Genomic DNA, 17,614 nt, shown 5'->3' on the forward strand with positions numbered 1-17,614 from the left:
GTTAGCTAAATGAGGAAAAAATTATCTAAAGCTGGAAGAACAATTTTTATACTTATTTTTAATTCATTTTGTAGTTAACCTCAAGGTGGTTCTGTACTGTCTGTATGTAGTCTGTCCTCCCATGTTCCCGCTCCTTGTGCTTCATGAATTTGATTCTAGGAATGCAAAAGACTCAGATGTAAGCAGAAACACCTGTTCCTTACTGATGTCTGTTCAGATATGTCCCACTGCGTGTGCTGACTTTATCCTCTGTTTTCTGCAAGAAAAAGTACACTTTACTTAAAAATTTAAAAATTTCACTCTTAAGTCAAAGAATAAAAGCATCTGGTGAAAATATTTTCTTAGAATCAGCTACTCTTCTTTTTTGATGGTGCTTTAGTGTACAAGGAGCAAGTCAGAAATAGATGGAAAAGGGGAGCGACTGGTTAGCCTTTCAAAATGAAATCTCTTATTCACTCTTGATGTGTGGCATGGTTTAGTCTTACTTCTCTCTGATTTTTATCGTGTCACAGGTGCATCAATATGAGTTAGTTTGTCCATGAGCACTAAATGGAGCTTAAATGGCGTGACTGGTTTTTGGATTTGGAAGCATATCAGAAGTTGTTCATTCTTATATTTTGGTTAATCAAAATGTTAATCACCTGATAGTTGTTAATGAAAAATTTCCTCAATGTATTTTTTCTCATCCTGGAGCATCTCCCTATGTGCGCTTATTGGTTTGAGGTAGGCAATTGATGAGATAGAACTTTGTCATAGGGAGCATTTTTCAAAAGGATGTATATAATATCAATTCTTTATTTGATGCTCTGTGATGACTTCATATTTGTCACTAGATAAGCTAAGCCTGAGAAGTGATAAACTTAATTTTTGATTGAAAAAGGCTCACATTGCACTTGGATTTTATTTAATGCAGTCTTGGCAATGCATATATATGGCTGAGTACAGAAGCAGTAGAGTTTCCTTAGGTACCACAAATACTACAGCTGTATTATACAGAGCTCTGTCTGGGCTCATATAGCCTGCCTTAAGCAGGGTTAATTAGGCTAAGCAGAGTGTCATTGCCATGGCTACCCTATGTCTGGTACAGGAATTCTTTCTCAGAATCATGTGTTAAGGGCTTGGAATGGACCTAAAAGATCATCTAACCCCAACTCCTCCTGCCATGGGCAGGGACACTTCCCACTAGACCAGTTTGTTCAAGGCCTTAACTGACCTGGCTTTGAACACTGCCAGGGTCAGGGCATCCAAAACCTCCTTGGACAACCTGTTCCAGTGTCTCAGTACCTCACACTAAAGAATTTCTTCTAATACCTAACCCAGATTTCCCCTCTTTCAGTCTGTGCCCATTGCTCTTTGTGCCATCACTACAGTTCCTGACAAAGAACCCCTCTTTGGCTTCCCTGTAGGTCCCCTTCTGGTAGTGGAAGGTTGCTGTGAGTTCTCCATGCAACCTTCTCTTCTTCAGGCTGACCAGCCCCAATTTTCTCAGCCTCTCTTTGGAGGGGAGGTGCTCCAGTTCTCTTAATAACTTCACAGCCTCCTCTGGACTTGCTTCAACAGTTCCATGTCCTTCTTCTATTGGGGACACCAGAACTGTGCACAGCACTCCGGGTGGGGTTCTCACAAGAGCAGGGTAGAGGGGAAAAGTCCCCTCCCTCAACCTACTCCCCAGACCCCTTTGGCTACAGCCCAGGGCACGTGTGGCTGTCTGGGCTGTGAGCACATTTGCCAGCTCATGTTGAGTTTTTCATCAACCATGGCCCCCAAGTCTTTGTCCTCAGGGACTTTGTCTCAGTCACTTCTCTGCCCAGCCTGTGGGTGTGCCTGGGTTTGCCACAACCCAGCCACAGGAGCTTGCACTCACTCTATTGAACTTCAAGAGGTTTGCATTGACCCACCTGTCCAGCCTGTGCAAGTCCCTCTGGATGGCATCCTGTCTCTCCAGTGTGTCAGCTGCACCACACAGCCTGGTGCCACCAGTGAACTTGCTGAGGGTGCAGCAAGCTCAAGAATGAGCTTGAAACTAAACTGTGCAGTGTACGCACACTTGCTGTTCCAAACATGATGCTACACCATTAACTGTACCACTTCCTTGATGCCTGCTTGATGTCAGGGGTTTTGATTAGAGACCAAAAATACCAGTGATTGAACTGAAATGATTGTGTCGATTCCTCTTGTTGAAGGTCTTTAAATTGTTTGTCCATAGGTACTTCAAATGAAAGCATTCCTCAAACTGCCACACAACCAGCCATTTCTCCACCACCAAAGCCTACCATCTCTAGAATTGTTCCCTCAGCGTATCTATTAAATCCATCACCAAGAAGTTCAGGAAATGTTGCAACAAAAATGCCTAGCCCTGTCGCAGCAGTGAAAAGGACATCTTCTCCCCATAAAGAAGAGTCTCCTAAGAAAATTAAAATTGAAGAGGTATTTGAGATTTTGAGATCATACCATAGCAATGTTCAAAACTTTGAATATTCATTTCACCCAGAGTGCTGATTCTCATATTCCAAGTTTCAGATATTTCTTATTCTGGTTGCATTGCTGCTTGATGTTTTCAGCTTGCCAAGGTGTTAGTATTTTTATTTTGTTGGTATTCATCACATGACACATGTACTGCATTAGCACAAATGCATAGAATCAAGATTCTTACCTTAAAAGTAATTATTTTGGTAAGGTTGTAATATGCTAAGTCTTACAACTAATTCTGTCCTTTCAAACACTTTGACCTTATTTTCTTGTTGATTTTTTAAAAATACAATTTTATGATTTGTAATAGTTTCTGTGTTTGCTTTTCAGCAGGATGAAATAAGTGAAGATACTAGCTGTATAGATTTGAATGAACATGAAAAAATGGAAACTAAGGTATATATGCCTAGACAGTATACTTTTGTATATATTATTTGGGAAAATTACTGTTTCTCTCTAGGAATGACTAAGAGCATGTCTATATCTAGACTCTCCAGTAAAGATATCAAAATGATATCTTATTTTTTTAATGTTCATGTCAGTATTGATGGAGTCCATTGCCTGCTGGCGTGCTAAGTTGAGCCCAAATCCATAATCACATAATTTCTTTGCTGGTCAGTCACGTGCTATTAAGCATGGTGAAAAAATTAGTCATCATATTTATATTTCAGTTTGTTGAATTAGATCCTGGATGTGTCAATGTGCCATGTTTTTCCTGCATCCCAAACCTGATGTATGTTAATTAGTGATAGAACAATTGTCCTAAGTATTCTATTTGGAGTTTGCATGTCGGGCTGAGCATCCTAAAGCCAGCCACCTTGTTCACTTTTTAGATAAAGAAATTTCAAGTGATAATAAGTAAATCTTCTGTGCAGGTGAAATTATTGTGTGAAGTTACAGCATACTGTTTGGGGACTTAGGAGATTCCATGTGCCTCTCCAGTATCTTGTAATTAGCAGACAATTTTTCTGTCTTAGTGGTGAACAGAAAGTGTGACCGACTCTTTTTAGCCTTATGATAGCAGCTCTCCAGTTGGGATTTTGCAGTTTTTATGGGGCACATTCTGTTGTCTCTGGAATACTCTGAAAGTCATGCTTATGCTTAAAGTTAAATGTAAGTTCTTTGGTTTATAGCTTCAATGGCCATAAGCAAGGAATTGTATCTTGTTAGGCAGTCACCTTGCAGTCTCTGAAGTTAAGGTAGGTGAGGGCAGAAATACATGTAAGCACTTAATCCTCAATTCAAAAATAGATCCACTGGATACAGATAATTATAAAAGACATAGGTAATCCTGTTAGTTTTTATTGGCAGTCTCCTCTAAGTCTTTGTCCTTAATATTTATGTAAGGAAATGGTGGAATTAAATTTCTTAAATTAACATAAACATAGGTTTTCATACATTGAAATGCATTCCTCTTTTAGGGTGTGTTCATGGTACACTTTGAGCTAGCAGACTGTTTTTATTAAAACGAGAATGTGCCATTGTCCTGCTTTAGTCCTGTAGTCCCGCTGTTTTTTACCTGCAGATCAGTCTCTGACACTCACCTATTTATTCAGAAAGCTGATTCAACCCATTAAAGCAGCAGGAAAACTTTACAGGCAGAATGGCAAAAGCTGTTGAATTTTTAAACAAATTCTGTAGTGTTTCACACGATCCTCCTTGATAATACACTTTTTGTCTTTAGTGAGTTGAACGACATGTAATGTTTTGCTATAGGATTCTGTATAAAAGGTGTTAATTGGTTAAACAAGTGACAGCTGATAAATGATATAGCTTGTGTTGATGTCAAATCCCTAATAAGTGAAACATTCTCCAGTGTGGTGATTCCTTCCTAAAAGGAAGGGTGTCAATGCAGCAAGCATCAATGCTTGCCTTTTTCTTTTGCTGAATATGCGCAATGTAAATCATTCTGGAGTGTTGGGTGTTCTATATAAGTAGCTCATTGGAAGTGGTGGAACTGTGGTGATGCTTTTGGTTTTTTTTTTCAGGAGCAAGTTGAGACAGAAGTGAATGTTAATTCTCAAACAGAAACTCTTCAGACAACTTCTCTGCAAGCTCCTCAGGTACTGTTTTTAAAAGCAATACTGCCATGTAATGTATTTATGTACTAATCTGTGGTGAAAGAATTGAAACTGAAATGAGTCCAGATGTTAAAAAGAAATGTATAATTTTAAATAGAAATCCATTTTATGGTAAGCTACTTGTTGTTAGTGTCACAATTTTTGTGTTTTAGATGCTCATTGATCTTATTGAATGTGCATTGTAGCTAAACATGTATGGCTTGCCATACAAACTGACCGAAGCTGGATTCGCTCTTCTGAATTGTGCCTTCAAAGTAAGGGGCTCAGTTTATTCCGTTGTGCTTTGCACATCACAGAATAATCCTTTCTAACAAGGAAACAAATGCTTTAAATAGCTGCTGCTCAAAGATATCCAGGTAGAGGTTGAGGATGTCTGAAATGTAATTTCAGATTCTGATATTTGGTATGAGAGACAAGTTGTAAGTTTGTCACTCCTTAGCCAGCTGGTGTTAGCAGTGTAAAGTCCTTTGCAAAACAGTAAGAATTCTGTACCATTCACTTAAATTTTTGTTTCTAGTATTGTAACAACTTTTAGAGAGCACCTCTGTTTCTTACTAGTATTTTTAAACTTATCTTAGTGCTCTGTTGATTAAAGTATCACTATCAAGCACTTTATGCACACTTGAATCATTGAAGTATGTGTAGTGAATGTGTTGGTTGAAAATAGAAATTGTTGCAATAGTAATAATTGTATTTCTTACTGGACATTTTGAACGGTATGAGCAGTACTGAATAAAGATAGCAAAACTGTTTGGCAAAAACTGTAGATGCTACATGGACTTCCTAAACTGCTTTGGGGAATTTTTTAGATCATTTAGTAAGTATACCAATTTTATTTTTTCTGTTGTTGTGGGGGATTATATAAAGCTTTGTAGCTTTTTTACAGATTGTGTGGTTGTTAATTTAGCACACAGTAAGTAATCTGGAAACTACAAAGGATGGTGAGCCTTCTCTGTCATTTTTCAGTGTTCTTGTTGGCTTTGTTTAAAACACTGCCCATGTCGCAGAAAATAGTAACACGTCCAACTTCAGATCAGCACCAACCAGGGGGTTACTTGGGGCAGGGGTGATGCGAAGCCCAGAGCTATTTTGTCCTGGGTCCCTGCTGCTTTGTGCACAAACACATCAGTCAGTGTTAACTTGACTGATTTATTTTTAATAAAGCAGCAATTAAGAGTAGTCATTTTAATGCAGATTTCCCCATGTATCAAAGGTACCTTATATAAATTTTGAACATGTATAATGTAAGGAAACATTTTATGATAAATGATGTGAAGTATTGCATAATAACTGCGTTATTGGGATGGCAAATAATGTGCCACAGTGGAAGTGAAAATACTTAAAAGAAAAAGAAACAAACCACTCCAACCTTAGAGGCATGTATAGCAAGTGAGAAATAAATTAATCTCATTGAATCTTGGGTGTGTTTCTGTCTTTTCCTTTAGTTTGTTTTAGATACAATTTTTCTGAATGGCATTTAAGTCTTATAAGTGAGAAAAAATTGTTGAGATTATTGTCAAGGTGGGATTCTTAAAACATTCATACAGTACTTTTTAGAGTTCGTAACTTTTTTGTCATGTAAATCTCCAATATGATAAATTGGAAATTTGACTGTAGAGTTTTACAACAGTCTGCAGTGTATGAAGACACACTTTGGATTGGGAACTGTTTCTTATCACTCGTCTCTAAGGGCAGAGACTTAACACTGAATTGTTAAGAGATGTTTTCAAATACTAAATATGTAGATCAGATAGTTGATGTTACTGATCAAGCATCATTATTATTTGGATGTTTTACTATAATACAGGTTATTAGTAGGCCCAGCTTTATCTGCACCACGTGCTAATTTCTTGCAGTTGTCAAAAAAAAAAAAAAAAAAAGCACACAAAAATTCTTGTAGAAATTTTCCTTATTAAAGACTCTGTAGGCGAAGGAAATACCTGCTTCTCTCTTTATAATCTGTAATTATCTTCATATATTCCTAAAAAGTTTTCTAAAGATCTTTGTTTTGAAAGTTAATGCCAATTACCACAATGTTTTTCTTTTTATATTTACAAAGTTAAAATACAACCAAACTTCTTTTCTTTACAGAAAACACCCAGTACAGACCTTTCAGATATCCCTGCTCTTCCTGCAAATCCTATTCCTGTTATCAAGAATTCAATAAAATTGAGATTGAACCGGTAAAAACCACCTCAGGGGTCCATAAACAGTATCTGCCAACTCAACCTGTTGTCTTCTAATGCTAGAAAAAAAGGAGAACGGAGGGTGCAAGACTAGAACATAATCGCAAATGGATTTAGGTATATGTTGTGCACTTCCCTTTCTGGACTAAAGTCGCCACTTGATTGGAAGTCCAGGTTAGTATGTGAAGCCAGGAGTACAATTAATGTGTTAGCAACAGTTACATTAAATATTTCAAAGGATTACTGCCTTTAAAAACATGAACACTATTTGTAGCCATATTTGACATTCTGATTGAATTTGTTTGATGCATTGTTTCAAAATTGAGATAAAACTGGCATAAGAATCCCTTAAATGCACTTTTATGTACTTTTTTATTGGAGTATGACTAATTTTAGATCTTTAGCTGATAAAATTTCATTTTATTGAAGAGTCTCTTCAATAGTAGTAATTTGCAAATTGGATGACATTCTATGATATACTATACATTGAAAGCAAAGTGTATAGTATAGTTAGTTCAACTGCCATCAAGCAGCAGTAAGTCTTTAAAATGTAATGTCAAATCTTGGGGTCATAAGCCGTAAGTTGAGGAAGTAATTGGGAAGTTTTGGTATTGGTGGGACATGATTAAGGTGTGGTCTACTTTTATTTATAGGATTGTTTTAAGGTGCATACAAATCAGCAATCAAACAGTAAATAAACTTTCTTTTGAGCTAACTGAACTCCTTATTCCCTTTTTTTATCCCTTTATTTCTTGGGAAAATATTTTGCATTTACTGTTGGGGTTTTTTTTTTCAAATTATTTTTTTCTGCTTGTATGCACCGTATAGAACAATAGTTATTTATACAAAATAAAAACAAGCCATGTACTCATTTGGGTTCCCTCCTGCCCCTTACCTAGTTGTAATACCTTGTGGGCCTCTAGGCACAAATTCAGAATTTGTCCCATGACTAAAGTGTTTAGGTAAATATTGTGTGCCTGTGAAATACACCACCTGTCTTGATGGCCTTTGAATCACTAAATATGATTTTTGTACACTCCATAAAGGTCCCGTATGCATTAAAAAGCTAAAAATTTTAAATAAAGGCAAAAAGATTTTTCCCTAAGAATTTTAACCTTTTTATTTTTAGATAGTTCATCACAAGTAGTTTTACATACTGAACAACACCAAATTTTTAAAAATCATATTTCTAGTAAGCACTTGACATCTAGTAAGCTCTCTTACTCCTATTTTTTTGTTCTTGTAGTCCTATCAAAAAAGTAACAGCTTTTTCTTTTGAAAGAACTGAACCTCTCATGGCAAAGAACAGTATTTGAGGAACATGAGGGATACCAACAGTAATACCAGATGTAGATAACAAACTTCATGTTACTATTACTTAAGTCTGAAATATGTGGGATGTCAAATCATACTTCCCATACTTTGATTAGCATGTTTTATGAACTCCCTTCTCCCATTGTGCTCCATCCTATTACACATGCATCTTTCATGTTACAAGTTAAATTACTTACACTCTTCCCCTTATCCTTCTAAATTAATTCTCCAAAGTCAGAGTGTAGCTTATCTTTTACTTAGGCTGTGCAGTAACTGAAGGGTTTTTTTATTTTTGCCATTTGTCTAAGATGTCTAGTATACAATATTTCTCTTTTCCTTGCCCTGTGCAGCCTGCTGTCGTCCACCCCCCAAAGAAGGTTATATCTTAACAGTTGAAGTGTACAAGCTGTCTGTGTATTTTGTGTAGCTATGGAGTTTAGATCGAAATTGCCAGGCACAAATTTAGTCTTGTCATTTTGTTTACACATCGGAAAATCTTTTTCATTTTATTAAACGTTTCATGTAACTGCACCCAAGTTTTGCCAAGCTGGAAACTTGGAACCTTTCTGTATAGTGACTTTTTAATTCTAGTTTTCATAACCTGGAGATCAGACTGTTGCTTTCGCATGATGTACGTAGTGTCTCATGACTGGAGTTTGCTTTGTTTTATAGTATCTGTACTCCTTGTATTTTTCAAGAGCTATTTTGTAAACAGATGATGTATTTCTCCATTGAAAACACAATAAAAAACAGCACAATCCCATGGTTGTCTAATTTTTCTGACTGTACTAAATTGGTTTTACTTTCTTAATTCTTACTTAGCTCTCAAATTTTCTGCTAAGGCAAAATATGGTGTGGCCTAAAGGAAATAGAGTAGATAATGCTTATTTAGAGAGCATTCATTTATGTTTGCAATAGGAAGTGGAAATAACCCTCAAGGATGTTGGGTTCTAGCTATTGAAGGGAAAGTTTGTGAATTGTGCAGTGTTTTGGTAGGGGCAGAGTCGACAAAAACACAAAACATTTAAGGGCATCCATTCCATCTCTTCATCCTAAATTCTTAAAAGTGGACAAAACTAGAAGAAACACGTGCCTAAACAATTTGGGGGTATGCTATTTTCAGCAAATGTTTGAGTTTCATTTTTTAAAAGCATTGGCTGTCAGAGTTTTGGCACCTCAGGCTTTTCCTGCAAGTGCCTATTCCTTATGTCAGCAGATGGCACTATTTCTCTTCTTCTTAAGTAGTTTAAGCATGTCCTGAAATAAAAGTAAAAATTGCAGGTAGCTGTGCATCACTTGATTGATCTTTGTATCAGCATGAGCCCAATCCTCCTAATGCTTGATGTGAGTAACTTTAATAAGTAGTCTACTTTTGACTAAAATTTCTTTAACTGCTAAAACCACTGATGATTATGGTCTTCATAGTATAATTGCCCTGCCTAAAACAATAAACCTTTCTGTTGTATATATTTTTCACAGCATGAAATTGTCTTGTTTAAAACAGATTAATCATTTTTATATCCTGCCCACCACATCTCCCTTTCATCACAGATGATGGTGTTATTTATGGCTTTAATTCATCTTTTATTTTCTCTGACCAGTAAAAATCTGCTAGTAGATACACAAAATTCTGTTTAATGTGTTTTAGGTACTCTCAATAGGTTTCAATAGCTATTTTTTCTGAGTTGCTCATCATCAACCTCCTGAATTAAGTTCACTGACTCATAAGGATCTGCAAACAAGAAGCTGAAAATTACTGTTGTAGCCAAAATAATTAACATTAATAAGCCATGGTTTAACAGATGGCTTTAGACATACTGATTGGAATCAGACATTCGAGTTGATGAGTTCTAGCTAAAGTTGTGCTTCCTTGTAGATAGTATGTGTGCATGCCACTTCCTATTAAATGCACTTAGTGCATTTCTTAGTTTTGGGGGGGTGTTCTTTGTTTTGGGTTTTTCTTAAACAGCATTTTTTTAAACTTGTAGCTACAAGTATATGGTAACTGAGTAGAAATGAATATCAATTGTTAGTAAATACTTAATGAAAGAATAAATTCTATCAACAGTAAAAGATGAAACAGTTCTTCAGCATCTAGAATAACCAAAAGTAATTCAGCATAGCAAGAACATACAATATTGACTCTGAGCCAGAACCTATGCTTAAATGCACTAAAAACTACTGTGATAGTTGCTGAGGAAGCAGAATATGTTTATCCTCATAATAGATATTATTTAGAAGTTGTGTGTATTTGTAGAAAAGGTATTTTGCATGTTGTAGTGTTGCTGGCATCATTTATGTAAGTTCATGGAAACACTAGTCAAGTACCTTTGCTATGATTAATCTCTCTGCCATCATTGTGGCTGAACAATACTTACCAGATTTCATCACTTGTTATGCAGGTCTTGATGGTACAGTTAGGAATGTACCTGTATTATCTGAATACTGAGTGGGTTCACTTTTTTTTTTACAGATCCAGTATTCATATTGGAAAAATGTCAGTAATACAAATCAGTAAACTGATTTTAGTTGAATAGTCATAGTAGTAATAAGTGTTCGTTCAGTAGAAACAAAGCATCTTGGTTTTGTTGGTAGAGGCAGATGCAGTTTGCTACATCTACAAAGTTCAAACTAATAATTTGAAATACCTACAAACATCAGCTAATACTGTCACCAAAAGAATGCAAACTTTAATATGAAACTTCAGAGGGCATGTTTATGAAAAAGATAATATGGTTAACCACTGCTGGATATTCCACCTGTGTTTTGGATATTTAAACTAAGGATTTTTTAAAATTAAGTTCAGGTATGTTTTTATTGTTCTAACAAAATGCCGGAATGCTGTCTTTAGGTAACTTTTTTTCCCTGCCCTCCACACTTAATTATGAATTATATTACTAAATTAACTAGATCACAGGTCCTATCAGCAAGTCTGGGTATCTTAATTTCCTCAGTATTTTTATTATCTCTATTCTAGTGCAATGTTTAAAATAAATGAAGAACGACAAATGTCCTAGACACTGTATTAAAATTAAAGGTATAGTAATGGTTGGGAAAAATATTTTGTGATATATGTAGATATTATTAAGCTTTGGTTTTGTATTAAGTTACTGTCTCTAAATAAGAGCTAGAATCCATGAAAGTAATAGGAAAGGATAAAGAGTAAAATTATTATTGATGTAAGGTGATAAAAGCCCCAGCTTATTAGAGAAAAAAAGCTGCATTTATTTGTTTAAGGAACTAGCCAATCATTTAAACTGCTGTGGCCCACACAGATGCTGGACAGCTTACAAATGCAAATGCTGCTTTTGCTCTATCTACGAGCTAGCATTCCTGTTTTCTGTTTGTATTTGTCGAAGTCAATCACCTGAATAAGGTTACTTTAGTAAATTTTTGCATGCCTAAACTCCACACATGTGAAACTTTTCAGTTTATCTGAGGTTATATCTGAGGTTATTTCTGTGGCTCTTGGTTCAGTTAGGGTAAAACACTGACCTAAAGCAGATAGAATTACTAAAGTAGAACGGAATGTTGGGTCAAGTTCCCTTTATTGATTGGGCACTTCAAATGGCCTGAAGATTAAACTGGAGGCAAGGTGGGCAATCTTTGATGTTTAAGAAACAACTTCCCCATCTCCTCAAATAGAAATTTGATTCTAAGTAAACATAATAAATATGATACTTCTTGAAAGAGCATGGAAGAGTTGTGCTGTGTCTGCTGCTCCAGCATTCCTGCCCCGTGCCCTGAGCGGTGTCTCGTGCTGTGTGCTTCCAGAATTCTGGCATGTGCGCTGTCCTTGTTTGCGTTCCGAGTCTGCAGCGGAGCTGTTAATAAAGAGATTGATGATAAAGTTGTCGGGAAGAGACAGTTGGACAGGACTGCTCGCCATGAGTGACAGAGGGCACGCTCTGCCTTCACAGCCGAGAACGCTGCCCCCAGCCGAGAGCCGGCCATGCCTGGACGCTGTGCCAAGCCTGTTCAGCGCGCGGGGAGAGGAGCTGCAGCCTCTACCAAGGATTTCAATTAGATTTGGAGCCTGGGCTCTTAAAGTGAGATTTCTCTTATTTAGGATCAGCATGCAATTTTTTAAAAATTTGATGTTCTCTTGAGAATAAACACAGTTTCAGCAGCAATATAAAGGCAGAAATTTTTGAGAATGATCTTTAAATATTTCACAATGATACTTCGTTGTGATCTGGTTCAATTAAGTGAAATGGAGATTCTTAAAATGAACATTTTTTGCTTTTATGGAGAATAAATGAATTATACATGTACTCAGTCTAGACATTAGCTTCTGTAGGAATCTCTTGCCAAGATATCATAAACTTGGTTTGACTCAGTCACATGGTTGGAATAAGAGAAGCCCAGGATGATGGATGGAAGCATTCATTGTCTCAGCCACAGTTTATCATCTCTAAGTTTTATCCGTTACAATGTAAAAAAACAGTGAGACTGATAAAACGTTTGATAGTTTAGGCCATCTGCTCACACAGTATATTAGAGTTATTAGTGATTGTTCCTACTGTTTCTTACCATCACCCAGAACAGTGTGTGGATTTTCTGTTCACTAGTGATTACTAAATGTGGTATCTCATCTGGGAGTATTTTTTTTTCTTGTAGCATCTAGTCCTTGTAGGTAGTGAGATAAAAAGATCTTCACAGCCTGAGTGAAGAAAAATGCCTTAAAAAGCAGTTTCAGTGTTTTGCTTTTCAGTGTCTTTATGGGAGGAAGATCTTTTTGGTCTGATTGCAGTTTAAAAGGTGGTAGATCATCTTCTGTGGACAGATTTTACAAATACTTTTTCCAGGATATTTCTCACAGGACATAATTTCATTTTTTTAAAAAATAATTTACTAATTAATAAATTCATTGTTCTTGTATTCTTTCTCAAACAACAAAACACTAAGAGCTGCTTCTGTTCAATGAGCCTTTGACTTCAATAGGGACGAAATCATATTATAGTAATTGCTATGAATAAAAGGAGTTCAATTAATTTTGAAGCATTTTTCTAGTAGTGTAGGCACAAAGCACTTTTTCCCCATTTATAAAATTTTTGGTCATGACTTAGGCTACTTAAAAAAAGGGGCAAATTTTGTTCCATGAAAATGGAGGCTTAATATTGGAGAATCTCAAGTCTGTAAATTAATTGACCTAAGAAGACTACTTTTTTTAATTTTTTTTTTTTTTAAATGTAGGGATATAAGCTAGCACACTTGCATTTATGTTTGTTCAAAGATGTAGGAATTGCTTGATAGCCTCAACAGTGGTTTCTCTGAATAGGAGCTCTCTAGCCAGAAGCACACCAGATGTTGTGTCTTTGCAGATAAAGTCAAAATGCAAGTTTGATCTAGCACCGTTAGGTTTGGTTTTTTAAAGCTTAAAGAATGCTTTCATTTTTGATTTACTATAACCTGTATTTTTAAAAATGCATGGAAGCCACACTTTGAGTTGTTACAATCACCATAGTGTGTTGATTTTTCCTTTCTGGCCTGTTAGATTTTCAAGGATAATCTGAGCATTTATTAAGGAAATACGCTTCTAGGTCTGTTTAAAATAGATATCTTTTCTTATTATTTAGTGTTCTAGTATCACAAACTTTATTTTCAGCACCCCCTGTTATGTGTCAAACTGAACGAAACGTGCCTTACCTGACAACATCAAAAACTTACAAAGAATTGTGGGAATGAATTGGCCATTCTTGTGCATTTCATCAACAGAATGTTGATGAAATGCACAAGAACGGCCAATTCATTCCCACAATTTTGTTGTTCTTCAGCTGTAACACTTCATTTTGATGCTTCCACTTATGACATAATTTTAGTGGTTTATTTCCTTCAAAATTAAAAGGGACATGTGTGTATTATTTTAAAGGTGAAACAATTTTTACTATATAAGAAACATTATGTAATGTATCAACAAACACACAAATCCCAACAATAACTCATCACTGGTAGTTCAAAGCAGTTGTTTGAAAGGTTGGCTCACAGCAAAGCCAAACCTAAATTCTGATCCGACTTGGGTATGTGTGACCTTGGCAGGGCTAGTGACTCCTTGCTTCAACCTTTTTATATAAGAAGTGGGACTAGAGGTTATCAGACATTTCACAAAGATTGACTGTTAGCATTTGAGAATATCTTGGAATTTTCATATAGTAGATACTTTGTTCCATTGGATTCTCCTGTAGGCATGAATCATACACAATTTGAAGCTCATCCACTAGTTTTCCAATTTTTGTTTTGTAATGGATATATAATCTTTATATCCTGCTGTAAATTAGTTCTAAGGAACATGAAGGAGGAGAGGTTCCTATGCATGGTATTAGAGCAGTCTTCCAATAGAGGAAAGCAACAAAATTGGGCAACTGGGTGCTGTTTTATTTGACAACACACTGCATCCTATTTTGCCTTTCAAAAAAAAAAAAAGTATTTTAATATAAACACACCCACAGTAGTTGTTGTCTTTGGAATACTGGCTTCTCATGTTCAACTTATGAATTTATCTAGTCCAAGCTCTAGTTTTTTCATGTGGAAGTATATGTCTGAAAATTGGAGAAGGCATTATTGTATGTGTGTTCACTGTTTGCATTGCATCACAATGGTAATGTAAACTGTTTTAGTTTTTTGAAGGAGCAGTTAATTTTGAAATGTGGTTTACATAGGAAATACAAAAAGAACCTACCATTTCTATTTTCCTGATTAAAAAGAAGAAAAAGAAAACCTGAACCCACGTGTTTTCTAATGTAGTATGTCAAAGCAGCAGAAGGCAGTGCTTTGCTCCACCACTGTGCAGCAGCACTACCTTGGTTTATATAGATGTTAGCCTTAGCAAAGACTGGAAGCTCAAATCCACCAGATTTTGAGGGTTAGCCTGTGCAACACCATGGAAGAAAATCTGGAAGTAACAAAGGAATTCCTCTGTCATTTTGACAACTAGGTGTAGGTTGGCTGACTTCATCCAGAAACAAGTGTCAGTACTCCTATACTAGCAAATAGGATGTGCCCTATGGTGACACCATTTTCCCTCAGATCTTCTGAACACCTTCCAATTTTTGGGTGTTAACTTTCAGCACTCTTCTTACTAGTCCTGGTATTTTGAAATAGCTGCTCCTACTTTATTCTATCTGGAGACTGAACTGAGGCTGCAAAGACTAAACCTAGTGGGAGTTATTTTAATCTGTGCTATGCTGAACAATTGCCAATAATGCTTTGCTTGATATCCACATCTTTTATTATCCTAGTTTGTGTCAGTAGGAGACACCACAAAGTATCCAAAGCTTGACCTCTTTAGGTGTATTTTTGTGAGAGAGTTTAAGACAGCACTTGCTCTTCCCACATGTGCATGTTTAAAACTTTTGTTTCTGGGAGACAGGTTGCAATTAAAACCTATGAGTACAAAAGATGGGCTTGGCTTTGGAGTCAGTGGGAGGGGATGTGCCATGAGTTGAGCAAGTCCATCTTCAGCTGGCCTGGTCCTGCCTGGAATAGGACACTGTTGCAATATCTTAGATCTCTTCTGTGAACAATTTTAAACTAAAACTGCTTATCACCAGGTTTGGAGAAAAATTATGAAAATGGTGTTGGCTGATGGGGGTGCAGTCAGCTGAGGAATAGAGTTTACTTGGGATCTTGGATTTATTTCTAAATCCTTAGGGAAGAGATTAATAGCAGTGACCTAGATGCTATAGCATTAGGATCCTTGGGGAAAGGGGAGTTTCTTATTTATTTAAGCACTGGTTATATGCCTGCAGATATTAAATTCAAGCTCTTCTTCATAAAGCAGTCAAGTGATGATGATTCTCAGTGTCCATTGATCAAAAAATTACAGTATATAAAAATATTAAATCAAACTCCATGTATGTGCTGCTAACTGCCACTGGGAATTTTTCTACAGACTACAGAAACACTCTGGAGAAAGGACTTCTTTTGTGTTGGAGTTGAAATGTAATATATGTCTTCCCAAGTGTTCTTTTACAGATTTCTAACTGTTTTCAGATCTCCAAACTGTGGTGGCTGGTTCTGTACACAGTGGAACATGTGTGAGACTTTATTTAAACAGCCGTGTATATTCCACTGATAAACTAGAAACTGAAATATGGACAATACTGATAGGAGAAGCCGTTTGTCCAATTGACTCTCTTGGCACCTATCCATTTTTTTCTCATTGACTTTAAAATATTTTGGACCTTTCATCTGATGATCTCAAAGCTTTTTGCAAACATTAATTAAGCCTGTTGATGCCCCTGTGAGCTAAATAAATACAATAGGTGTGGTTTAGATGGGTAAATGAAGATACAGAGTAGTTGTTTTGTGCAAGGTCGCTTGCTATTCAGCAGCGGAGCTGAGGGGTGGGAAGCTGTCTGCCTGACTCCCCTTTGCAATTGCTAGGGTTAAATCAGATTCTCCCAGATAAATGCAAACAACAACCAGACTTCACACAGAGAAAGACAGATACAGAACCCTAATTGCAATTTGTATTCTGACAATGACCAGAGCTTTTCTACAATACTAAATTGTTCCTAATCTTCGCGAAAACAATTATCACTAGCCCAGTGAAAGAATTAAATAGTAATAAAAAAATAGTCACAACTCAAAACTGTAGTTCTCTGTGTTTAATATTTCCTGTTTTTACCTAATATCTCTTAAGGCATGTAAAACATGTCCCTTCATGACTTGCTCCTCTGCATCCAAGAAGAGGCTATCCAATCCTTTAAAAACATTACATATCAAGAATGGGACTAGCAGGAATATGAAAGAGAGATGAGGAAGTAAACAAAAATGGAGATAGATCTCAGAGGACCTTAAGCTTAGTACTTGCAATGAGTTTATTTCTCATCAGAACTTTTTTGGAACTACATTGTCACCTGAGCAGAGAAAGCATGTTTTGCTGCTAGTTCGAAAAATGCAGAAATGTGATTTGCAGTTCACAGTATGTGCAAACACTGTATGTACAAAGTGATACACCACATGAGAGCATTACCTTCACACAGGACACTGCTCTTGCCTTGAGCAGGCTGACTTTATTTCTCATAGTCCTTTTAGTGCATAAAATGTCCCTTTTGGGATGTGTCAGACTTGTAGCCTCTGGTTTGATTCTTCTTCCTGTTAGAAGAATAGTTAATGCTGCTAGTTAATTCAGTGATAACTTAATTCATCAATGCATTTTTTGCTTTCTGCATCAATAAGAACTAATGAAGAGTGTCCTACCTCTGCTGCTGTTTTTCTGAAGAGATCATTGTAGCTGCTGTGCTGCTAAACTCGCACCTTGCAGTGCAGACTGCAGAGGGAGATCTCCAAGCAGTTACAAATTAGCTTCTGCAGGAAGATTCATACTTTGTATGCAGTGTACTGGTCCCGGAATAAACACCTCCAATTGTTCTGATACCTGCTGAAAATGGCAAAACATTTGGCAACAAGCATTTTGTAGGCTGCTGCAGGGCCTTGGGAGACAAAGGTAAATGTGTGAACACAGCTCATTTTAACAAGTTTTGTTTTCCAGTCAATGATTCTCTTGCTTTTAGTTCTGCCTATTCCTGGTGCGGGAATAGGGACATAGCTTTAGTCTGG

At 36.5% G+C, this 17,614-nt stretch overlaps 1 protein-coding gene and 1 long non-coding RNA gene across 6 annotated transcripts in view; one reads left to right on the top strand and one right to left on the bottom strand.

Annotated features, from left to right (window-relative positions):
• The window catches only part of PAPOLA (poly(A) polymerase alpha), a 43,490-nt gene extending 34,677 nt beyond the window's left edge, over positions 1–8,813 (top strand). For 3 of the 5 annotated variants that reach the window (XM_054635783.2, XM_077180663.1, XM_077180664.1), the window contains 4 exons: positions 2,207–2,427; positions 2,800–2,865; positions 4,458–4,532; positions 6,642–8,813. In XM_054635783.2, coding sequence (XP_054491758.1) covers positions 2,207–2,427; positions 2,800–2,865; positions 4,458–4,532; positions 6,642–6,737 — 458 coding nt within the window. In that variant the 3' untranslated portion in view covers positions 6,738–8,813. The remainder of the gene's footprint in view (positions 1–2,206; positions 2,428–2,799; positions 2,866–4,457; positions 4,533–6,641) is intronic. The other 2 variants (XM_054635785.2, XM_054635784.2) reach the window with 1 other exon arrangement.
• Positions 8,814–11,685: 2,872 nt separating this feature from the next.
• Positions 11,686–17,388, bottom strand: LOC143694408 (uncharacterized). The gene is made up of 3 exons (XR_013182875.1): positions 17,255–17,388; positions 17,028–17,149; positions 11,686–11,874 (listed from the first exon to the last, which is right to left on the bottom strand). It is a non-coding gene; the product is annotated as an uncharacterized LOC143694408 (long non-coding RNA).
• Positions 17,389–17,614: the final 226 nt, after the last annotated feature.

This window comes from Agelaius phoeniceus, chromosome 6 (genome assembly GCF_051311805.1).
Source record: "Agelaius phoeniceus isolate bAgePho1 chromosome 6, bAgePho1.hap1, whole genome shotgun sequence".
NCBI lineage: Eukaryota > Metazoa > Chordata > Aves > Passeriformes > Icteridae > Agelaius > Agelaius phoeniceus.